A 26,005-nucleotide genomic window follows, 5' to 3' on the forward strand; every position below is an offset into this window, starting at 1 on the left:
ACAGAATTAACGATAAGGTATTAGCTTAATAGGATATAGCATAGTATTAAAGTCCAATAACTAGATCATATGAAAATTAAAGTTTAGACATATGAAACATATGAATTATAGTAAAGTTTGGTAGTTTAAGAATAAGTTTTAACTGAGTTATAAGGCATTACGTTAAATCATAATAGGTTAATAGTATAACTGACAGTTAAGTCATTTAACTAAACTTATAGATTATAGTATAGTGTTAAGTTGATAATATTAATCGTTAAAAATATTGGGAATCAGTGAACTTGGATTGAACCTAGAGTTAACTCAGGAAAGTTTTTTGTATTAATCAGGGTATAGAGCAAAGAGTATAATATGAATGATTCATTGAACATTATGGAAAACACTTTGAACGATTTGTATTGAAATTGTGCACCTGTGACCTTAATGTAAGCACGGCAGGCATCATGGAATTTGAATTGTTTGCTTGGAAATTGCAGATCTCGTGGTGGTCTTGTGATGCATAGTTTGTAAAGCACGAAACTTGTACGCCCCCAGTGAGTGATTATCACATTGCTGGAGGGTATAGAAAATGGTATATAAGTTGGAAAATGTTTGAATAAACTTGGCTCCAGTCCTGATCAGACTGTTCCCAGAAGATCTGCCTCTGAGTGGTCTTCTCGCTGTCCAGATTCTCTGGTGCGGGTCCTAACCCACCCTTGGTCAGTGCTGGTCACCGACATAAGAGCAAATTATACGGAGAGATTTTAAAAAATATTTTAAATAATGAGAGTTAGTGTGACAATGTTATGCCATGAACAGATCTAAAGGGTCATCTGAAAAAGAAGTGAATAAGAGCTCTCTTTAATGACTTATTATTTATATTGTTATATAAATTCCATAAGTATAATGCAATATGACATTATTTTTATTATTTTAACTTCTCTCTAGAAGAGAAGTTTTCTCCTCTGCAAAATTGCAAAATGGGGTATTTGATCTGCTTCAAATGGTAGAAGGAGCACTGGTCTGTTTACTGGGGGAATGGGATTTCAGTCCTCATTCTGCTATTCAACTAAGCTAAAACTATTTAATCTCCTGTGTATTTAGACTTAAAAGGAAAAGTCTGAACCAGATGTTTTTCTACTCGCTATCCTAACATTCTGCGATTCTATAATGGGCCAAAATGAGTTGTGAAGCACACACATCAGTTTCCAAGACTGTCTGTATGGGGTCCAATCTTTTCTATTTACTTCATTAACACCACAATTCCTTTTTCCTTTCTGGTGGCCTAATATAAGGATAAGTCCTGGAATTCTGTAGAACATCAGGGAATTTGAGCGTAGGTATCTTAAGGGAAGGAGATAAGAGGATAGAAAGTAGGGAATTTGGATTTAGTTGGCTAAAGGGATTATAAAATTAGCTATGCCATTCTGATATCTCAAGTCAGTTGAAGCATTAAATAAAATTGAGTCAACTATTAACAGTTACTCTAAACAGTGGGCTAATATCAGCTGCAATATAACTCTCTGGAAGGTATTTGTTTAATTTAGATCACCAATTTATAACTCTGGTTTTGCCACATTTTACCATACCTCCAATTGCCTCAGGGAATGTTACAATGCTCTTAAAAAATGGAAACAAAAAAGTTTAAATGATACTCAAGAAAATGAAAAATATTGCTAAACTGAGAATAAAAAGTAAGAAATTATGTTGTAAATCATTTGTTTGCCACTAATGTAAACTGTTTAAAGCAGGAGGTGGCAAACTACAGCTCATGGGCCAAATTTGGCCACTGCCTGTTTTTTGTAAATAAAGTTTTATTGGAACGCAGCCACATTCGATGTATTTACATATTGTTGATGGCTGCTTTTCTGCTACAATGGAAGAGTTGAGTAGTTATGACAGAGAATGTACCCACAAAGACTAAAATATTTACTATCTGGTCCTTTGCAATAAAGTTGTTCTCACTCCTGGTTTAAATTAAGACTAGACCAAAAATCACAGAGATGATTAAAGACTTTTCTATGAGCCAAAGTTAAAGATATCAAGTCAGTAGGCATCCTAGTTTTTAGATTTAGAATTTTAATCTGAAGAAACAGATTAAAATATTCTTGCTTCTCAGACCCTGCATTCCCTGTAGTAAGGGCCTATGTTTTCTTCTGGAGGCCTGACAGAACTGTATGCATAGACTGTACTTCACCTTGGCTTGCCAGGCATTCACACGTCCCTGGGCATTAAGACGGGCGTAGGACGGTTCCCAGAAGTCTCCCCACCAAGATTTTTTAAACGAGGAAGCTGTGATTTGCTTATTTTCTATCTTTCCATTTTCCATACCCAGTGGTGTGGAGCATCCTGTCAAGAGAAAAGTAATGTGGTTAAATGATGCATGTTTCACAAATATTCCCTGCATGGTATTTTGCACCACAGAAGAGATAAGAAATAATATTACTACCACCAAGTAACAACAAAAACAATGATCACAACAATGAAGATTTATTAAATCCAAATGCCAAACACTGTTCTCAGGTCTTATGTGTATTATTTCATGCTCACAATTATTTCCATTTTACAAACGAGAAAACAAATAGTAATTTGCCTAACACAGCCAGAAGAATCAGAAACTGAATTTGAGTCCATACAGTCTAACACCAAATGCCATGTTCTAAAAATTTAAACTCAGGAACCTTTGGTGCTTGCTTTTAGGTAGACATTCCTGAACTATCCTTATATAAAAACAGATCATCTGTTTCTTCTAACAAAAGCTACAAAGAAGATGTAATGGACCCTTGGTAGCTGCCATTTAATATTCCCTTTTCCAATCTTTGAAGGGTTATTCATGTTATGTATGTTTTGGAATTTTGCCAAGGTGTAATTTGAACATCATAGGCAGGAAGGCTGATCTGTGGCTGTAAAAACAGCTAGTGAGCGAGTATTGCTGACTGCTCACCATCGCTGTGACACTTTGTTCTTGTCATTTACTTAAAGTTGTTACCTTACTTTCACTATGAAAAGCAGGCCAGGCTCAATGGCTCAGCCTGTAATCCCAGTACTTTGGGAGGCTGAAGCAAGTAGATTGCCCAAGCCTGCGGGCAAGCCAACTTGGCAAGACCTCCTCTCTAGCCAGGCATGGTACGCACACCTGTAGTTCTGGCTACTTGGAAGGCTGAGGCAGAGGGATCGCCGGAGCCCAGCAGGTTGATGCTAGGGTGGCCCTGAGTGTGTCGCTGCACTCCAGCCTGGGTAACAGAGTGAGATTCCAACTCAAAAAAAAAAAAAAAAAAAGCCCTAAAGAGAAGACATATTCTTAATGCTAATTATAATACATATCAAGAAAGTAAAATTTTTAAATGCTATACAAATAGATGTTTTAAATAAATTAACAGAGTTGGATGTCACATTTTAAGGTAGTTTGACTCTGTGAGCTTAATAAGTCTACCATTTTCATACTATATATCATATGAAAATTTTAAAAACCCAATGATTTATGGAGCTGTTTCAAGGAGTGGTCCTGCCTGTACAAGATTTGTGTTTTGTATGGGAGAGGTTATATATTACTGCTATCTGAGCACTGGCAAAATGTCCACATGCAATTCTCTCATGAATGTCAAGGGTACACTGTACCATTATCTGCTTTGGTAAGAAACTGATTCCAAGGTTCAGCTGCTTTCTCCACTGTAAGTCATGGCTTCTTCCCCCCACCCCAAGGGGAAGCTACTGAAGGTCCCAACCAATGTGCTACAGCAAGTTTCTGGTGTGCCTATTTATTAACCTCCCTAACCTCCCAGCCCTTAAGCAGCCAGGTAAGGCCTGGGCCAGCCAAGTCCTGGGTTGATTGCTTCATTCTTTTACCTCAATGCTTTTCTTTTTTATAGAGATGGGATCTTACTATGTTGCCCAGGCTGGTCTCGAATTCCTGGCCTCAAGCAACCTTCCCACCTCAGCATCCCAAAGTGCTGGGATTACAGGTGTGGGCCATGCCAATATTATCTTCTACATGTGCTTTGAAGTGAAAAATTTTGGAAAGCACTGCTTTAAGAGTCTGAGAAGAATAGTTAAGACTTAAACAACCTTGTAATATAATATACAGTAGAATTTTATCATGACCATTTATGATTACCTGGATTTATTTATACCACAGGTCACATTACAGCCCCTGAAAAATAGCAGCTTACATAGAAAATGCTTGAGTACCTACATAGGGTATAAAAGAATATACAGTACAATCATGGTTCAGGAAGTGGGGAGGCAGATTCAGATTTCCAGATACTCGGTGAACACCAAATACATGCCAGTGATGTTGCTAGATACCTGCATTACATTAATGTCTGAGTGACCTAGAAGACTTTGGAATAGTTAGACCTGGTTTGAACCCAAAATGGGTGGATGAAGCTAGGGTCCTGCCTTGGAGGATCATGGTGTGGTCATATTATCTGCGCACTGTTCAAAGAGGTAGTGCCTGCCCTTTGACTGACAGAATCAGTCTTGGTCTAGATCACAGAGTTTTACCTGAGTGGAACCTTCGTTTCACAAAGGTTTTTTGTTTGTTTGTTTGTTTGAGTTGGAGTCTCACTCTGTCGCCCAGACTGGAGTGCAGGGACCGCTCCCGGCCACGGCAGCCTCGACCTGTTGGGCTCCGGTGAGCCTTCCGCCTCAGCCTTCCAAGTAGCCGGAATTACAGGTGTGCGCTACCACGCCCAGCTAATTTTTTGATTTGTTGTAGAGATGAGGTCTCGACAAGTTGCCCAGGCGGGTCTCAAACCCGTGGGCTCAGGCAATCCACTCACCTCAGCCTCCCAAGGCGCAGAATTACAGGCTGAGCCACTGAGCCCGGCTCACAAAGGTTTTTTTAGGACCCTAAGTCATTGAAGAAAACTAACAATTCTACTCATTCTCCCATACTTCCCAAATCTTCATTCTCTGAGTGGCATTGAACAAATAATGCATCTTTGTTCCTTACCATTAAGCTCACAGCCTTGTAACTCCAATCGAAGGGTAGGTCTGTTATAGGATCTAGTTGGAGAGATCCTAATATATCTAGCCACAATAGGTGGATCAAACTGATTCTCCTTTATTGTAGAGGCATCTGAATTGCCATCAAAATACTGGAAGGAAAGAGGAAAACAGTTATGTAACAATTCTCTATAAAGTGACTTTATAATATAATTTTTATCTAATTTAAAATTGTAATACTAAGTTTTCATGGGGCCTGAACCAAATCAATTTGGTCTTAAAGCATATTTGGGGATAATTCCACTACCAGGAGTTGGTACTTTGTTCTATTCCCCCTGCTGAGTGTGACTAAAAACCCTAAGAGAAACACAAGAAGACTGAGAGGAAGCGAGAAGAAGGCAGACTGGCCAGGGGTTTTGGAAGGAGCAACACAATGGTAGGTCACTGAGCTTTCTTTTTGCCTCATGCATCTCAGACCTGGAGGTGAAGAAGTCAGCAATCTGGAAACACAGTGTATTAAAAAATATCCCCGACAGAAGCCTGCTCTGTCTAGCCAAAGAACCAGGAAAAGGTAGCCTAGCAAGATAGAGAACTTGTAATTTTAATTTTAATTTTTTTGAGTTGGAGTCTCACTCTGCCACCCAGGCACGCTCATGGCCACCGCAGCCTCGATCTGCTGGGTTTAGATGATCCTTCCACCTCAGCCTTTCAAGTAGCTGGAACTACAGACATATGCTACCATGCCTGACTAATTTTTGTGATTTATTGTAGAGACAAGGTCTCACCAAGTTGCCCAGGCGGGTCTAGAACCCCTGGGCTCAGGCAATCCTCTCACCTCAGCCTCCCAAAGTGCTGAGATTACAGGCGGAGCCACCGCGCTCAGCCAATAGAGAACTTCTAGACAATCACTTAGCAACTTCTCTACTTGAGCCAACTGCAGAAAACTCTGTGGCCCCTCCCCCACCTACAACAGCAAGGCTGGGGAGCCTAGACTTCTAACTCGCGATATTAGAGAGGCAACCCGACACCCTCACTGGGGTCATGTCAGAAAAGGCCACATAGAGACCCCTGGCTCTCATCCCCTCCTAACCCTAGGGAAGCTCCCACCTCTGCAGTGTCAGTGATACCACTAGGGAGCTCCTGACCCCACCCAGCAACAAAGGAGCAATCCCACCTAAGGTGGCAGCAGAGTAGGGAACTGGACTTTGACCCCCATTCTGCAGTTTCCAGGTTGTGCCCGGTCCCTTTCCCTGCCAGAACAGTATCAGAAACAGCCAGCTAAAACAGAAGATAAGAGCAGACATCAGTAAGCTTGAAATAGAACAGAGAAAAATCATTGAAATATCTGATTCTGTGAGAAGATTAAAAAAAAAAATCCTAAAAAAAACCAAAACAAAATAAAACCCTACAAACTCTGTCAAGAATGACAAAAAAAGGAAAGGAGGTGCAAATTACAATAGCAGAGATGAAACAGGCAATCTCACTGCGGGCATCAAAAGGGTAGTAAGGAAATATTACAAACAACTCCACACACATAAACTTTACAATTTAGAGGAAATGGATCAATGTATTGAAATACACAAAAGTATCCCAACTCACCCAATATGAAGCAGATATTTTGAAAAACTTTGTAACTACTAAAAAATGGAATCTATAATTTTAAAACTTCCTGAAAGTTTTAAAATCTCCTGAAAGGAAATCTCCAGGCCCAGATGGTTTCACTGGTGATGTCTACCAAATATTTAAAGAATTAATACTAATTTTAGACATTCTCTTCCAGAATGTAGAATAGAAGAGCACTATTACTAATTTATTTTATGAAGCTAGTATAGCTGTGATATCAAAGCTAGGAAAAGATATTCAAAAAAAATTAAATAAATAAAACTACATACCAATATCTCTCATGAACATAGATGCAAAACTGTTTATGGACTCAACTGCATTCTATCTCTCAATACTGATTAGTAAGGACCATAATTCTATCTCTCAATACTGATTAAGGACCATAATTTAGAACTTTTATGATCTTTTCTAAGATATACTGTAAGTAATTTATTATTAAAATAGCTAAGTGATAATATAGAAAATAGCAAATGATTTACATAATATATAATTGATACAAGTTTGAAGTTATCAGTCAAATCATGGCAGTCTTCTTGATTTCATCTTTGTTTGGGTTGGGGGATGAGGGAGGAGGAGATGAGTTGTGGCTCCTCACTGAGCTCATGGAAGATTCAGCAGAGGAATGTCATTCCTCAGCCATGGCCCCCCAAAAAGTCTGAGACTCACGCTGCCTCAGAGCATTACTGGCATTAACACTACTATGTCCTTTAGGTACATTTAAATAAAGAATAAAATAGGTGGGATTAATAAGTAGTCAATATCTGTCTGGGGACAGGGGGACACCCCTTATCAACAAGGGTGCCTGAACGATGCATATTTGTATAACTAACCCTTAACTGTACCCCACAATTTTAAAATAAAAAATATGTTTAAAAAAAAGAATAAAACAAAATATAATAGTAAAATCAATACTCTTGATAGTCCATTTTTAGCACAAGCTCCTTGAGACACGACCAGATATTCCACTCTGCTGCATCATTTGCCAATTGTTGTTTCACCATTTGCCAGTCTGAGAAATCTGGGTATCTTGTTTGATGATAAACTTATTTTTTTTCTCATTTTGTGGGGGTTTGAAGTTTCAGTAATCCACGTATCTCTTTAATGTATGATACACAGACCCATCATATTATTGGTTTTCTCCATAAGACCCTTAGAAAGACATTCACATTTATAATACTCAGAAAGGTATTTCTAAGAAAGATATAGTCATTAGTCATAATAGGCTGAATCTTAGTGATTCAAGTAGAAATATGCACACAAACCATCACATTCCTTGTGCTGTTCCCTTTGAAGATCTGCCAGTTGGTCTGGTCAGAGCTGTAGGCCACATAGAACTCTGTGGTATAGCAGGACTTCAGGTAGTGCTTGGCGCCTTGGGTCTGGATCCCTGTGAGCACAACTTCCCTTTGCATGTCCACCTGCAAGACAGCAAATCCAATAAACAGGACTGTCCTTGTCATCAAGACACAATCAGCTTTCTTCAGAACTAAAGAGTCAGCACCTAAGATCTTAGAAAATGAATAAAATGACTAGACACAATCCATATTTGAGCACAGAGTGCCTGGACTCAAATCCCATCTCAACCACTACTAGCTCTGTGTTACTTTGGGAAGGGAGTTAGCATCTCTGTGCCTCAGTTTTCTCATCTGTAAAATAAAATATTACTAGAACCAACCTCCAAGCATTGATTTTTGAGGCTGTGAAGTACTTGTAATAGTACCTAGCACGTAATACTTGTTGTTTCCCCTAAGAACATTGCAAGAACAACAAGAAGAAATGATTAAATAACTGCCATTTTTATTATTACAACAGCAGTAAATATTATCAGGTTATTAAAACATACCTGGATCCAAGGTTTAGAAGCAAATTCTACTGCAAGTCTGTCTACACTCCAAGCATTATATGATCCACCATTGTTTAATCTTGCTAATCTGGGTTCCCAATAACCTAAATTCAAAGGAAGAAAAAATTATTCTAAATTTAAGAAAAAAGAAACCCAGATGATTAGCAATTTCTCAAGGGAGTTTAATCCAGCGGAAAAACATTTCTTTGGTGGACCTGTGTTGTAGTTAGGAGGCCAGGCAGTTGACATGGGCTTTGGCTACTAAGCCAGTCCTTGATGATGAGAATTTGTCTTCATGTCTGTGTCTGGTCAGCTATCAACGACCAGCCACCCCCTTTCTTGCACACAGGTCATGTTTGTCTTTTCTCAGTTATGTTGATGTGTCTGCTGACAAGTGTACCTGCCTAGTAGGAACACATGGAAGAGGTGTATGGGAGCCTCACGGTCCTCTTGATCATGACTTTTTGATTTTGGGAAGGACTTTGAGCCATAGTGAGGAAACTTAAGAGGAGTTCCTGACACCTGGGAGTGATTGACACAGTTTCTTGAATACAGGAATGACTGGCATAGGCCAAAGGCCATATTAATTGGGACTGTCACGCCTGGCTGATAAGACCCTGTGAATCTGGCTAGAATATTATATGTGTGATCAAACTCACAAAAGATGAATGGGGATAGGTTTGGAAATAGGCATGTGGTCATAAGAGTAAGCTATCTTCTTGCTGAACACCTGCAGAGAGCTTGGACTCCCTGTGCAGAGATATCAATGACCTATGGCTCTTGGTTTTTCCTTGAAGACACTCTTTGGGAATATTATACACCAGAGGGGGTGTATAATATAAGAGTGTACTAATATACTTTTAGCTCCTGTCATAGTGTTCTTTCCTTTACCAGAGGAGCACCCCAAATGGAGCTGTATCACTAAGGTGTGGTAGAGAAAAGCCTGGAGAAAATAACTGATCTATAGGCAGGATTGTCACGTATGGTTTCACAGGCTGTATACCACACAATTATAGGAGATACCATTCACAAGCTATGATGCTACAACTTACCCAGATACTCCGAAGCCTTGATCTGTGAATCAGATATGATACCAGTGCTTAGTCCCATTGGCATCTTACATTCTATGAAAAACAGAAAAATAAATATTTTTTGCTTAGATTAATACATACAGCAAAGTAAAACTCCATGACTAAAGAGTATATCTCTGATGGGTCACTAAATAGATATTTTTACCTACCTTATATGGCACTGACTTAAATCTGTTTCATTATAAAATGGTAAATGCACCATCAAGACTGATGCTTTAACAGAAATAGTGACATCCTGAGGAAAGCAACTGAAATCCTGAAATGCAATTGATTTTTAAACTAATTTTTTCTGCCTGTCTCTTAAAACAGGAGTCCCCAAACCCCAGGCCTGCAAACCGGTAGTGGTCCATGGCCTGTTTGGAACTAGGTCACACAGCAGGAGGTGACCAGTAGGCGAGTAGAGCTCCACCTTATATCAACCGCGGCATTAGATTCTCATAGAAGTACAAACCATACATATGAGAGTCCTAGGTTGGGCACACCTTATGAAAATCTAGTACCTAATGATTTCCCTTCCTATCCTCCCCCTTTCTGTGGAAAAACTGTCTTCCACAAAACTGGTTCCTGATGCCAAAAAGGTTGGGGGCCACTGTCTTTAAATATTTGTAGGCTATTTTGCAACATTAAGTGCGATCCCTCATGAGATCATGTCCTCAAAAGTTAGTTGGAAAGTTACAAGGTTATTGATATCTTGATCACCATGCTATCTGGATGTTGGCACAGTGCTTGGTAATTAGCAGGCACTTAGTAAATGCTTAAAGGATGGATGGATGAACAGATGGAAATAGTGTTTCCTGAATACTGAAATGCCAAGTTCAGTGAAGAAGTTACTGCTGAATTCCTGTTCTCTCTTCACTCTTGGAACTTGGAGAATTTCTTTTCTGTTTTTTTTTTATTGGAGTCTCACTCTGTCACCCAGGCTGGGGTGCAGTGGTACACTCACGACCACTGTAGCCTCAACCTTCTGGACTCAGGCAATTCTTCTGTCTCAGTCTTTCAAATAGATAGAACTAGAGGTGTACACTACTGAGCCTATATAATTTCTTTAAAAATTTATTGTAGAGATGAAGGTCTTGCCACGTTGCCCAGGCTGGTCTCAAACCCCTGGACTCAGGTAATCCTCTTGCCTCCACCTTCCAAAGTGCTGGGATTACAGACGTGAGCCACTACACCTGGCCAGAGAATTTCTTATATGCACCTTCCTATGGATCACAGCTCATGAGGGATGCTTCTTTACACTGATGTCCCAATTGAGAGGAATGCCTTTGATCTGACTGATATGTTTTCAATGCAGTCAGATCATGAGTTAGAATTAAAGCAACTATGGCTACAAATTATGCCTTTGTCATTTCAGAGATCTCAGACTTGATTGTTCCAATATAAGTGTTGACAATATCCTAATAACAGGCACTCTCCTGCTAAAAAGTATCATGTGGCTCTTGGGAATACCTCTGTCTATGACAAGAAATGGTGTTTGCATCCCTGCCCTCTGGTTTTCTCCAACCTCTGTGTTTAGGAGCCACCAGCCAGGTTTTGATGCCTTCATTTCAAGAGTTTTAAATGAACCTAAAATAGAGAGTTAAGGACAAAATTACTATTGTGGCTGATAGGTTTCCAAGAATCCTAAAATCCCTGCTTCACTAGAGGCTTCAGAATAGAGTTTAAGAGTTATCAATTATTCTGTAGGTAAGACTACAGAATAAAACAAAATACCACCAACACACACACACACACACACACACACCACACACTATTAAGAATCAATTGCCCCAAGATTTAAAAAAATTCACTAAAGTTTCACTAGATAGAAACTTTCACTTATCCATATATATTGTTAAAAGTTAGCTCTCACATAATACAGCTTTGCAGTCCTAAGTGTCAAAGTGATCCTGAATAACTTATCACTGTGCCTCAAAAATATTGGACTTTTTCTCTCTCTCTCTCTTCATTTTGCTGTTTTCTTTTTTTATATAAGAAAATCAAAATAACACATTATTTCCCCCCAGATGTTTTCAAATTGTCTATAAAGCTTCCATATTTCGATAGAGATTTATATAACTTGTTTCAGAAAATCATTGAAAGAAATTTCTAAAATCTCTGGTTATCCATTGTGGTATTTAGAATTACTCCCTACTACTTTGTATTTAAATTCTGTTGCCTATAATTTGTGATGATTTCCCCAGTTGTTGGTGCAAATTAATAGACGAGGGTCATCCTCTTCAAACACATGAAAAAGATCTCTGTTTTCCTCTTCCCAATGCAGATATTTAGGATCAGAGATTTAGATGGGCCAGCCAATCCCAGCTTCTCAGTCTACCTTGCAGGCTCATGGGAAGGACAACAGATCTGCTAATATTTGGCAAAAAGATAAGGGATGAGTTTAATCTAATCCAGTTCGCTCTGTTTCTGATTTTTTTTTTTTTTCAGAGATAGGATCTTGCTCTGTTGCCCAGGTTAGAATGCAGTGGTGCAATCATAGCTGATTACAGCCTTGAACTCCTGAATTCAAGCGATCCTCCCAACTCAGCCTCTTGTGTAGCTAGGACAAAAGGGGTGTACCACTACATCTGGCTATTTTTTTTACAAAAAATTGTGTAAAGATAGGGTCTTGCTATGTTGTTCAGGATGGTCTTGAACTCTTGTCCTCAAGCAATTCTTCCGCGGTGGCCTCTTGAAGCACTGGGATTACAGGCATGAGCCACTGCACTAGCTCTTCTCTGATCTTAATAGAGTGGGTCTTTCTGATGTATTAGTGAGTCACCGGGATGTGAAAAAACAAGAACCCCCTCCTCCCCTACTCTTAACCAAACTATTCCATTTGGACTTCCGTCCCTATATCTGAGGCAGACTCACACAATGACTTTCCCACCCAAAGTCCTGTCAAGAGACTGCCTTCACTAGATGCTCAGACAGTAAGGGAGGCTGCTTGTTAAAAATACAGCTCTGACTGGGTGTGGTAGCTCACAGCCGTAATACCAGCACTTTGGGAGGCTGAGGCAGGAGGATTGCTTGAGCCCAGGAGATCAAGACCAGTCTGGGCAACATAGTGAGACACATCTCTAACAAAAAATAAAAGCAGACTCCTGGGAATTCTGCCCAAGATCTGCTTTTTAATCTGCTTCCTAGGTTTTATTACACCCCATGAAGTTTGAGAATCTGACATCAGGCACCCACAGTCCCACTCACACACCTACTCCACAAGCAGATGCACCCACAAACAGCTCACTCACTGGCACATAAACATCCTGTTTGATGATATAGTTCTTAAAAATCTACATTTATCATTTGGCACATGAAAAGTTCTAAATGTTGCTGTTATTCTTTAGCTTTTACAATCATTAGAAAAAAAGGTTTTTAATTTGTTTTTTCTTTTCAGCCTTATAAGTCAGTTCAAGATTATGATTCCTGGAGTTACTTGCCCAAAAATATAAGGGTGACAGAACTAGAAGTAGAATTCAAGAATCTAGAAACCTTAGTAAGTTTCTTTCTTTTTGTTTTTTTAAAGAGAGTTTCACTCTGCTGCCCAGGTCTGAGCCCAGTGGTGTGATCATAGTTCACTGCAGCCTCAGACTCCTGGGCTCAAGCGATCCTCCTGCCTCTGTTTCCCAAGTAGCTGGGGCTACAGCCATCATGCCTGGCTAATTTTTTTATTTTTGTGTAGATATGGGATCTTGCTATGTTGCCCTGCTGGTCTTGAACTCCTGGCCTCAAGAAATCCTGCCTTGGCTTCCCAAAATGTTGAGATTACAGGCATAAACTCCCATGCCTGACTGCTAGTAAGTTTCTAACCTCCCTCCCAATAGAGATAGCTTTAGCTGTCTGAGCCCTGTGGGATTCATTCTGTCATCTGCTTGAGACCTGGTCTGTGTGACACATAATGGCTCAGGAGAACCTGCATGCGACATAACGTCTCTGTAGACCCAAGCTGGGCTGTGCATTTAGCCTGTGTGGTGCTGCAAATGGTTCATACATTAGGTGACGTTTTTGTACTCTGTGCAGCTTTGGTACATGGCTTTGCCTACAGGTTCTGTGCCAGAACCCTGTGTTCTAATCCCTTAGATAGTATATGTACAAGGAGGGAATGAGGGGGAGTCACAGAAGCTAAGATCGCCTTCCCTTAGCATTTCTCAGCAGGGAACTCTTCCCATTACCCAGTCTTTACCAGGTAGAAGGGGCCAGACGCCTAACTGGTGCTGCTGATTGCCATTTTCCAGCAAGGTCTGACCATGAAAGTGAACCACATGGATGTCTTGAGAGCCGCCTATGTTCAGCAGGTGTAACCTCACCCACTCTTGCTCGTACATCCTCAGGCCCGGCAAGTTGTAAATCAACCCATTAATGGCTGAAAGGACAGAGAACCGCAGTCAATAAAAACCTGTATGTACCAAGAAGGCAGTTGGTTGGTAAGGAAATATGGGGCAACCCCCTCACTGCCCTTCTTCCTCATTACTGTGTACAAAACGGGTCCTCCCACATGTCTTGACATCTGTGAGAGGCTAAACAGAGCCACCAGTCCTTGTCATGTCACTCATGCCAGTTTATAGCAGAAGGGTGGGGCACGCTCCCTCTCTAAGCAGTTTCTCCCTCTTTCCCCAAATTTTACACATCTCCTGCTCTGTGTTACCCATTTATTCTTCACATTAACACCTGAATTTTCCTTTGCTTCGAAAGGATAAAGACTAATATGAGCAGACAAAGCACAAGCCAGGGATTAGAGAGTAAGAAGGAGATATACAGAATGTAACTCTAAGGCCTGCTAAATTCAGAAATAGTTCTAGGCAAAATTAGGAAGTCTAGAAGTTTATCAAATCAGGATTTATCTCTGATGTGCCCACCAACCACAGTGAGGCATGTTTCTCTTCTCATTAGTGATAAAGCATAGTGCTCTTCTTTTAGTGATAAAGCTTAGTGCTACCAAGCATTTAATGAAACCAAAGTGAGGGGCATTCATTTTTCCTTCTTAAGTTAAAGGAACTTGCAGTGGAATTCCAGGAACCAGGCAAGTGAAATTTTTGGAGGGGGAAGAGTTGGGATCATTTGGGCACCCTTAAAACTATACTGGCTATAGGAACAACTATCTACATACCCATGATACCAGCTCTTACCCCTCATCTTGGTTCCTGTTTTTGTTGCCGATGTATAGGCCAAGCTCCTGAGTGGATTTCCGGTGGGCTTACTTTTCCCAGTATGACCACCCATGCTCTCATGCTGTTCTCCCATTACCTGACTGTCTAGCTTCCTATCTCATTTTGCTCCCAGATGCTTTGGATGTCACCTGGGAGCTGCTGAGAGCCAGAACTATTAGAACCATGCTTATTTTTGAAAAAGACACCTGGGTGGTCATTTTTTCTAGATAAACACTTGCATCTTTGATGATCAAGAGCTATTCACTTTTAAAGCTGCAGAACGATGCTAATTCCTTTTCAATGTATGTTACCAGCTGAAACACATTGACTTTTTTGTTTGTCGGTTTGTTTTGTGGCAGTCTCTGTGCTACCTTTCAGACATTCTCTTCTCTCCTTCACCCACAGTGCCTCCTGCTAGGTGACATCAGCTGACTGAGACGTTAAGGAACTGGTTTTAGTTGTAGCCCCTGGTTCCTCAGAAACATCTCATGTCTAATCTTGTGAAGATCTAAGGGCAGGAATCACCGTGACCCAGTGCAATTTAATTCAGAGATTAGATCAAAGTCAGAGGAAACTACCATGAAACTCATGGGAGTTTTTTACTTCCGAGGATGTGAGACTCCAAGACTTTTTGGACTTCTTCTCATAGTACCAGCTCTTCTTTTCATCAAAGACCATAAAAAGTAAGACAAATTCTCTCATGTCCACAGGCATGTTGCTCTCTTTATGAAGTGTTCCTTTTCGACAGATCATAAGGGGACCTATCAGGCCTGAGTGGATATCTTTTTCCTGGAAGACAGTAAGAGCAAATTGCATTTCTCCTCCCTTTCTCAGGATTTTCTTTGCTCTTCTGACAGTTGTTGGTCATATAGACATGGAAGATTTCTTACAGGCTCTGAATTTGAAGACTATAAATTAATAGCTTAATAAGCCTGGATATTTATCATCTAATTCTGTTGCATTCATATTCCCTTCCTATGGTTGATCCTTTATACCAGTAATGGTGATAATAATAATATTGATGAATACTACTTATTGAGCATATACTATTATATTAAAGGCTTTGCCAATAGTATCTCATGTAATATTGACAACTATCCTATGTGGAAAATATAAATTCATACCCTGATCAAATATTTACCAAGTGCTTACTATATGCTATGTACTATTATCTCTTCCTCTTCTTTTTCTTATTTTTTTTTTTTTTTTTTTTTGAGACAGGGTCTCTTTCGGTTGCCAAGACTGGAGTGCAGCGGCAAGATCATAGCTCACTGCAGCCTCAAAATCCTGGGCTCAGGCGATCCTCCTGCCTTAGCCTCCTAAGTAGCTGGGACTATAGGCATGTGCTACCACACCTGGCTAATTTTTTATTTTATTTATTTATTTATTTTTGAGTTGGAGTCTCACTCTGTCGCCCAGACTGGAGTGCAGTGGCCACTCCTGGCCACCGCAGCCTCGACCTGCTGGGCTCCGGCGATCCTTCCACCTCAGCCTTCCATGTAGCTGGAACTACAGGCATGCGCTACAGCACCCGGCTAATTTTTTTATTTATTGTAGAGATGAGGTCTCAGCAAGTTGCCCAGGCGGGTTCTTGGACCTGCAGGCTCAGGCAATCCACTCACCTCAGCCTCCCAAAGTGCTGTAATCCCAGCAGGATTACAGGCTGAGCCACCGAGCCCGGCTATTTTCTTTTTTTATAGAAACAGAATCTTGCTATGTTGCCCATGCTGGTCTCAAATTCTTGACCTCAAGAGATCCTCATGCCTCAGCCTCCCAAAGTGCTGGGATTATAGGCATGAGCCACTGCACCTGGCCAATTATCACATTTTTAACTTTAGAAACCAAGGCTGAGAAAGATCAAGTAATTTTTCTAACAGTGACAGTAAAATCTTCAATCTAAGTCTGTGCTCTTTCCACTATGCCTTAAATGAAGGTTTTAAAATTTGTGCATATTTACAGTATGCAGCATATTGTATTGAAGTATATATACACTGTGGAATGAAAGATGGAGTCTTGACTGCAGTTCTTTCATTCGAAAGAGCAGAAGAAAGCTAATACTTATTCAAGAAAATTGCAGATAAGTGTCTTGCTCTGTATATGTTGGCACCCTCACTTGGGGCCAACCACTTAAGTAATCCTCCCTTCTTTCCACTGAATTAACGTTTCTCTCTGTCATCTGAAGAGCTGCATGGAGCATTCCTGGTTATGGTAACTGTAGACTATTGACCATACCCTTACACAATAGCAAGACAGACATTTCACAAGAAATAACCCCGACTTTTGGTGGACTCAGGTTATCAGGCCAGGAGAATAACACAGACTCGACGAAGGTACCTACCGGGTTCACTGCTGAGTAGTAGGCCCAGGCCCGACAGGCAGAGCCAGGGCTCTCTGGCCCTGATCGCTCGGTGGCGTGCCATACGTACGTATAACTGCTGTTTGGCTGAACAGCATTGTCTTCCTTAAACCACTCAGGAGAATCATCTTCATATGTCTTTCCCTCTGATGATTTTTCATAGGAAAGCCCATGGGGATGAAGAGAATAAGGTCTGGATGCTAAGTTTTTAAAGTGAACCTAGGAAAAGGAACGATCCACAAAGGTACTTAAGTTTAACAAACTCTAAACCACAATATGTTGGCATTGTAGGCCAAAATGGGTGGTTATGGAAGCAGAGCTAAGGTGTACTGAATGCTTACAGTTGCAAAGTAACTTATGTATATTATTCCATTTCGTTTTCACAACCATCCTGTGAGATAGAGACCAAGTAGTTTACCCTGGAAGTACCAATATATGCTTGTTCTTAGGCTCAAGGCGAAAGTACTGACATTATCTACAAATGAAATGATAGTGATGGGTGCTGGAGATGTGAAGATGAAAGAGGCTTGGTCCTTGTCATAAGAAGCTCTCCAGTCACTGGTGAAGACATATACATGTGAATCCACACTACAGATCTGGAAGCAACAGTTATTGTATACCAGGTATGCCTGGGTTTAGATGAGAAGGTCCTGGAGGAACAATTTGGTTGAATGTTTAGGAGAGAGGGAAGAATTAGGGGAAGTTTCTCAGGGGAAATGGAATTGGCTCTTATAGGATGAACAGGAGCTCAGCAGAGGGAGAAAAAGGAGAAAGACATTGCAGGCTCCCAGAAAGGCAGAGACACGCCAGTGAGGAGCCGAGTGAAGGAAGGGTCTAGGGCACAGCAGAGGTTTGGGAGTGGCTGGGCTGTGGAAGGCACAGCGATGGCTGGAGCCTAGTGAGAAGTGAGATTGGAAGAGGACTAGGTTGGACCAGATGACAGAGGACCCCAGCACAGTCAGGCCTGTGTCCTTCTCTTTTATGACTTTTAGTGAGAAAAGTCTCCTTAATCATATGAGAAAAGACTGTTGCCTCTCACATCTTCACAGAACACTTAGAACAATTAAGATTCTTATGTCCTTATATACTTTTCTGTATTTTTAAAAAAGAGCAAATGATCACTGAAAATTTGGCAAGTGCTTAAATAGGTAAAATAGATTATATTTTTGATAAAATAGTTTATTTTAGATTTTAGTTTATTTATTTATTTACTTTGTAAGTAAGAAGTTAGCAAATATGGGGGTAAAATAAACTTTGTTGTAAACATCAGTGATAGGCCTGGAGCTGGACACAGGATTTGGAAAGAAACACCAGGACTGGAAAGATACTTAGGAAACTTGCTTACCTTTGGAGTGCATGGAGATACCTTACTTCCCTTACAAATTTCTTTAACTTCACTTTCTTTTCTTTTAAGAAGACATCAGGAAATTTGTCTTTTTTAAAAAATTTTATAAAAATAGAGTCTTGCTATGTTGCCCAGGCTGGTCTCAAACTCCTGGGCTCAAGCAATTCTCCTGCCACAGTGTCCTGAGTAGCTGGGATTACAGGTATGTACCACTAGGTCCTGCTATATTTCTAAAATACTATTATGCCACCACTACTATAAAACCCAATTGAATTGTTCCTGAATATATTGATTTTCTGTGTTAACTTTAGATATGCTAGCTTTAGATAGAAATTATAGTGTGATTTTCCTCAGATCATATAGTTTTCAGCATTTGAAAAAAGGTATTTTCTTACCTTGAAGATTGTCGAATTGCTTGACAAGGAATCTTTGAAAATAAGTGTAATTATTTGTTAATTCTGGAAAATGAATAAATCACCTATAGCTCTCTTACCACCTTCACCTTTATAACCTTCCAACTTGTGGAAATTCTCTGATAATCTTAGTGGTTCTCAAAAGGTGACTTACTTGGATAACATCATCCACTTCTGCTCTAATAATAGGTCCAAGAATGCCAAGATGCTCTTCATATTCCCCCTGAGGATCACGTTTGGTGAAAGTGCTGTCAAGGTACTTTCGAAAAACTACTTTCTTATATATGGTGTTTTTTTGAATATCATCAGTGTCTTCATTATCTATTTCACTAAAATGACAATAGTATTTGTTAAAAAGAAGAGATTAAAGACTGTTCAAAGCATTTAGAAAGTTGTCTTTGTTTCTAAATATAGTATCTAACATAGAGAAGGACTTTACTAAATAATTGATGGACAAATGAATGAATATGTAAGTGAGCAAAAGCACAAGCCAGTAAGTATCTTTCAACTCCCAGTTCAATTATAATTTTACAGACAAGTCTTCCGATGATCCTTTAGACCAGGTCAAGTCTCTCTGTATCATTATATTTCTATAGTATTATTATAGTGTATATAGCAAATTCCTGTAGTATTCCTATATTTCTATAGTATATATAGTAAATCACATATAATTTATTTGTGAGATTATCTATTAATAGCTAACTCTGTCACTGGGGTATGAGTCCCATGAAGTCAGCTACTGTGCCTAGTTTGCTCTTAATACTTTCAACAGTGCTTAGCACATTATTTAGCACATAGTAGGCACTTATAAATTTTTTCAAATATATATGTAAATGAACAAATATTATCATATATTAGCACAGCAAATTTTAATATCAAAGGCAGACAAAGCCATGCAACAGAACAGTGCTAGAGCTTGAAACTCTAAGGGGACAATGGTCATATGAGTTAGAAGGTCACCTCTGTGAAGGTCGCCAGATGGATCAGAGTTTTGTACCCTGAGAGTAGCCATTCTCCTAACATTTGTTTTTGCCAATATACATTATTCCTAAGCTTTTTGACATTGGTCTGGGCAAAGATTTTGGAATATGACAAATGGGATTGCATCAACTAAAAAGTTTATGCAAAGCAAAGGAAACAATCAACAGAGAGAAAAGAAAACCTATGGAATAGAAGAAAATATTTGAAAACCCTAAGGAATTATCATTCAAAGTATAAGAAACTCAACTCAATAGCAAAAATAAATATAAACTGATTTTAAAACGAACAAAATGCTTGAATAGACATTTCTCAAAGAAAACATATAAATGGCCAACAGGTATATGAAAATAATGCCAGGCCGGGTGTGGTGGCTCAAGTTTGTAATCCCAGCACTTTGGGAGGCCGAGGTGAGAGGATTGCCTGAGCCCATGGGTTTGAGGCCAGCCTGGGCAACTTAGCCAGACCTTATCTCTACAATAAATCGAAAAATTAGCCAGGCGTGATAGCACGTGCCTGTAATTCCGGCTACTTGGAAGACAGAAGCCGAAGGATCACCTGAACCCAGCAAGTTGATGCTGGGGTGGCCGTGAGCATGCCACTGCACTCTAGCCTGGGCAACGGAGTGAGACACCAACTCAAAAAAAAAAAAAAAAGAAAAGAAAAGAATGCTAAAAGTTACTAATAATCAGAGAAATGCAAATTAAAATTACAATGAGAAATCACCTCACACCTATTAGGATGGCTATGATAAAAAGACAAGAGGTAAGTGCTGACAAGGATATGAAGAAAAAGGAGTCCTTGTACACACTGTTGGTGGGGTTGAAAATTAGCACAGGCTGGGCATGGTGGCTAATCCAGCATTTTGGGAGGCCGAGGTGAGAGGATTGCCTGAGCCTAGGGGTTCAAAACCAGCCTGGGCAACTTGGTGAGACTTCATCTCTACAATAAATCAAGAAAAATTAGCTGGGCATGGTAGTGTGCACCTGTGCTTCTAGCTAAATGGAAGGCTGAGGCAGAAGGATCACTTGAGCCCAGCAGGTGGAGGCTACAGTGGCCGTGAGCGTGCCACTGCACTCCAACCTGGGTGACAGAGTGAGATTCTGACTCAAAAAAATTAAAAAAAAAAAAAAAGAAAATTAGCACAGCCATTATGGAAAGCAGTATGGAGATTCCTTAAAAAATTAAAAATAGAACTGCCATATGATCCATCAATCCACTTTTAATTATATATACAAAGGAAATGAAGTATGTCAAAGAAATGTCTGCACCCCATGTTCACTGCAGCATTATTCACCTTGACCAAGATATGAAACCAGTCTAAGTGTCTGTCAACAAATGAGTGGAAAAATAAAATGTGGAATATATAAACAATAAAATACTATTCAGCCTTAAGAAAGAAGAAAGAGAAGAAATGTCACTTGCAACAACAAGGCTGAACCTGGAAGATGTTACATTAAATGAAATAAGCCAGGCACAGAAAGACAAGTACTGAATTATTTAACATGTGAAGTCTCAAAACACTGAACTCACAGAAGCAGAAAGAACAGTGGTTAGCAGGGGCTGTGGGGGAGGGGGATTAAGAAAGCCAAAAGATACAAAATTTCAGTTAGAAGAAATAAAATCAGGAAGTCTAGTGTATCATGTGACTATAGTTAATAACGATGCATTGTATTCTTGAAAATTGCTGAGAGTCGATTTTAAGTGTTCTCACCATGAAAAATAAGTACGTGAAGTAATGCATATGTTAATTAGCTTGATCTAGCCAGTTCACAATTTATAAACATGTTAAAATAAAATGTGCACCATAAATATGTAAACAACAACAAAAACTATAAGTACTTGTAGTAGCCTGGCTGAATCTCCAGAGGATTATACTGAGTGGAAAAAAAATGCCAATCCTCAAAGGTTACATGTTGCATGATTCCATTTATATAATATTCTTAAAATGACAAAATTATAGAAATGGAGATCAGACTAGTAACTGCGAAGGGCGATAACAAAGGTGTATGGTGGAAGGAAGGAAGAGCAACAAGAGGAATTTTGTGGTGATGGAAGTGTTCTGTATCCTAACAGAACTAACATCAATGGGCTAGTGGTGATATAGTACTACCGATTTGCAAGATGTAACTCCTGGGGGAAACAGGGTAAAAGATACAAAGACTCTCTCTGTGTTATTTCTCTTAACTGTATGTTAATCTTAATTACCTTCAAATAGAAACTTTAATTAAAATATAAATAAATAAAGCACATTATTCCCACTGTAGCTCATCAGCTTAGTCTGGGGCCAAAGCATGCCAGATTCTCCCACTGGCTCTCCAATTTCCCAAGCCCAACACTTACCCAGAATATTTACTATATTCCATGTGCCATCAAAAGAGAACTCCATTCTGCTTTTAGTCCAGTCTTTCTCCCCTAAGAATCTCATCTTTGCAGACTCTGAGTCTAGCATACAATCTCACAAACACATAGGGATGGGCAAAGCAAATTTGATTGCCAGAAAAGGGAGTTGTAGGCCTGGAATGGGATACAAGATTTTGAAGGAACTGGTTCTATCCCTTTCCACACCGGACAGGCCCTAGATCCTATCCCCTCGGGGCTTTGCTTTGAAATTATCCGATAACTGGGTACGTATTCTCATATAGTATTGGGTGCCACATTTAAATAGGAAGTCATAGGAGAAGGTGCTTGAACAGAGTTATGATGTGTAAATGTCTAGCATCAGATTGATGAACTGATTTGCATGTCACACCACACATTATGTTTGTCTACTCTAGTTACACTTTGTTTTTTAATTGATTAGTGTGAAGTTTGCTTTTGTAAAAACTGTGGGCTGCATTGAGACAGTGGATGCACAGTTAACATGTACCACCCTGAGAATCTGTAGTTGACTAAGACTTACTCCTTTCTTCCTCTCTCTTCTCTCTTTATGGTTCATCCCAAAATAAAGAGCCCAGCCCAAGATGACTTTCTACCCCCTAAGCAAAACTGAATTGCTTATGATCTTAAAAAAAAAAAAGTATACAGATTCCTTAGAAACTCTGATGTAAACAAGTAAGTGCAGAAGGAGATTTCAACATCACATTGGATTTGAAGCCAACTTCAATTAAATCCTACTGATTAGTATATAGCTATGGATAGAGTGGGCTCTGCATTAGAGCAAGAAGTGGAGGTAGGAACATGTATAGTAAGAGAAGAAGATATAGGGGGAGACTTATTTAACTACAGAATATCATAGACTTCCTACAGTGATTGTTGTTATATTGTCCAGGTTCTTGTAAAGTACAGAGGCTAATCTTGGAAATGTCAAAGGAAATAGTTTAAGACAAGTTGCAACAGGGGAACCAAACTATACATAGCACAGTTTGCCCAGAATTATCTCCCTGGATTGTTGTAGCTACTTTTTTTTTTTTAACTTTAGTAGAAAAATTAGAATATAAAAGGAGAAAACTGGCCAAACCGTTGTACAAATTTTGAATAATCCCAGGATATTTCTTCGGCAGCAATGTAATACTTTTTTCTGTTTCCATTGTTGCTGCGGAGGTACCATGCTGCAATGTTGTCAGGATTTCTGGAGGAGTTGGTGTCTGTCCTAGTATCAGTTTTGTAGGGGTCATCATAGGACACATAATCAGTTTTAACTTCGTCTTCTTCACTGCTGTGGTCATCTGGCCTTGGAATAAACTCAATGTAATCTTCACCATCTTTACTGAGGCCTACTATCACCACTGGATTAAACTTCTCTGATAAAAAAGTATCATTAAGTGTAGGAGATGATGGTGGAGATGGCATCTGATCAAGGTCTGGGTAAGGAACAGTCTCACTAGATTCTGGAAGAGGCAATGACTGCTTAGACTCAAAAGGGTAGGATGTCTGATCAAGGTCAGGAGGAGGCGATGTCTGCTTGAGATCGGGACGAAGTGTCACCTGACTGATGTCTGGAGAGAGAGTCACTTGGCTGAGGTCTGGGGAAAAGGGTATCTGACTAAAGTCTGGGGAAAGGTTTGCCTCACCAAGATCTGGAGAAAGGGTCATCTGGTTGAGGTCTGGGGAAAAGTGTATTTGACCTAGGTCTGGGGAAGGGGTTGTCTCACTGAGTTCTGGAAAGAGGGGCATCTGACCAAGGTCTGGAAAGGGCGCCATCTGGTGGAGATCTGGGGAAAGGGGAATCTGACTAAAGTCTGGGGAAAGGTTTTCCTGACTGAGGTCTGGAGAAAGGCTTGTGTGACTGAGGTCTGGAGAAAGGGGCATCTGACTGAGGTCTGGGGAAAGGGTTGTCTGTCTAAGATCTGGAAAGACAGTTGCCTGCCACACTTTATGTTCTGAAGAAGGGGACATTTGACCAATGTCAACAGAGAAGGGCTTGAGACTTAGGTCATACGTGAGCATCTGGTCAAGCCCTGGAGGAGAGGACCTGGACCTGGGGTCTGTAGTAGAAAGCATTTGATCAGGGTCTTGAATGGGGAATGTTTGATAGTGTTCCTCTGGGGACACCGTCTGATAAAATCCAGGAGAGGAGTTTGTCTGACCAGCATTCTTTGGGAGGTCCTGATTATGGTCAGGAAGTGAGGCTATCAGGCCAAGGCTTATTGTGGGCAGTGTCTGATTGAGGTCTATGGAAAGAGATGTTTCATTGGACTTATGGAATAACAATGAATGACCCAGTCTTCTGTCTGAAAACGTGGCAGAGGCCTCACTTCTTAGCGGGTTAAAGCTCCTTGGAGATAAAGGAACAGACTTTTCCTTTTTCTTTTTTCGTGTCCTAATGAAAAAGGGGCTTTTCTTCAATCCACGATTTCCTCCATTCTGTGTTACTTGTAGAGATGTATGCCTAACTCTAGAAAGCTCTGGGCGACCACTTTGCTCTCCAGGTTTATTTGTAAGAGGAGTGCTTTCTCCCCAAGAACTTGAGGCATTCTGGGGGTTGGTCAGCAGCTTATTAAAAGCCTTGTCTTTATCAGTATCTTGTATTATTTCATAGCTACCTTTCTCAGAAACCAAATGCCATTTATCATTCAAAATCTTAGATGGATTCTTTTGTTTTAAAAGTAACAGATCACCAGAAAGGTCCTCCCAGGGCTGCATTCTGGGAGGAGAATTACTGCTTTGGCTTAAATGGCTCCCCATTTCATGTGCTGGTGATTCCATCCAGGAGAACCTGTGCTTTTCTGCCTGGTCTTTTTCCTTCCTGGGTTCCTTATGTTTTGCTTGTTCTTGCCTTGTGAATCTTCCTAGAGCAAGTGGAAGTAGGCTTATCCCCATGACATCTGACTGTAGAGGATCATCTACAGGGTCTTCAGAATAAGGGTTAAAATGCTCTGCTGTGGAAGAGTTAAGCACTGAATTGTTGTCTAAGTCAACGAGGGGCCCCCATTGGGGGCCAGCTGTAGTGGTTCCTGGGTAATGAAGTGTTTTCTGAGGTTCAGTGGAGTTGCTAATAATGAGCCTGCTAATATTACTTGGGGAAGAAGAATTTGAACGATCAGCTGTATCTGTACTTGGGGGAATGAATTCAGAGCTGTTCTCTAGAGCTAGGGCAGTAAGATTGAACTCATCTTCCTCCCAATTTCAATGATGAGTTTCTGAATGACCTAATTCCTAATACTGAAGCCAGTAAGTCCTGGTAATCATATTCACTATTATCCTTTGTATCTTCATTTTCTGAAGAATCATGCATTTTCCGTGTAGCCATGCCTGAAAATGCTGGAGGTGCATACATCTCATATGAGTCTTCACCCTCATTGCGGATACATTTAACATCTCTGAATCTCAGCCTTAGATTTTTGCTTCTTGTATTAGAATTCATGGTGGTTAACAGCCAAGTTCCTACAGAAGAGCGAGAGAAGAGAGAGATGAAAATCTGGGAGAAGATATAAAAACAATCTGTTGTAGCAGGTGATTTCTAATAAACTTTAGTCAGAGATGCTCAAGTATGGTCTGTGGACCACTGCTAGACTGTGAACTTTTTTTTTTTTGGAGTCATGGTCTCACTCTGTCACCCAGGCTGGAGTATAGTGGCAGAACCATAGCTCACTCACAGCCTTGACCTCCTGGGCTCAGGCAATCTTCCCACCTCAGCCTTCTGAGTAGCTGGGACTACACCATGCCTGGCTAATTTTTATTTATTTACTTATGTACTTATTTATTTATTTATAGAGATGAGATCTTGCTATTTTTCCCAGGCTTGTCAAACTCCTGGGTTCAAGCAATCCTCCCACCTTCACCTTCCAAAGTGCTGGAATTGCAGGTGTAAGCCACCATGCCCGGGCTTAGACTGTAAACTATTGATTACTGATCCACAATG

At 40.1% G+C, this 26,005-nt stretch overlaps 1 protein-coding gene across 1 annotated transcript in view; it reads right to left on the bottom strand.

The window, feature by feature from the left end:
- F5 (coagulation factor V) overlaps positions 1 to 26,005 on the bottom strand; it is a 78,061-nt gene that overhangs the window by 4,510 nt on the left and 47,546 nt on the right. Inside the window, 12 exon segments of the mRNA XM_021714092.1 lie at positions 2,177 to 2,328; positions 4,934 to 5,078; positions 7,812 to 7,967; positions 8,393 to 8,496; positions 9,445 to 9,516; positions 10,933 to 11,049; positions 13,646 to 13,825; positions 15,188 to 15,398; positions 16,948 to 17,184; positions 18,878 to 19,052; positions 23,162 to 25,269; positions 25,271 to 25,527. Coding sequence (XP_021569767.1) covers positions 2,177 to 2,328; positions 4,934 to 5,078; positions 7,812 to 7,967; positions 8,393 to 8,496; positions 9,445 to 9,516; positions 10,933 to 11,049; positions 13,646 to 13,825; positions 15,188 to 15,398; positions 16,948 to 17,184; positions 18,878 to 19,052; positions 23,162 to 25,269; positions 25,271 to 25,527 — 3,914 coding nt within the window.

The sequence above is a fragment of the Carlito syrichta genome, unplaced genomic scaffold, assembly GCF_000164805.1.
Source record: "Carlito syrichta isolate Samal-C Ts95f unplaced genomic scaffold, Tarsius_syrichta-2.0.1 Scaffold305213, whole genome shotgun sequence".
In the NCBI taxonomy this organism is placed as follows: domain Eukaryota; kingdom Metazoa; phylum Chordata; class Mammalia; order Primates; family Tarsiidae; genus Carlito; species Carlito syrichta.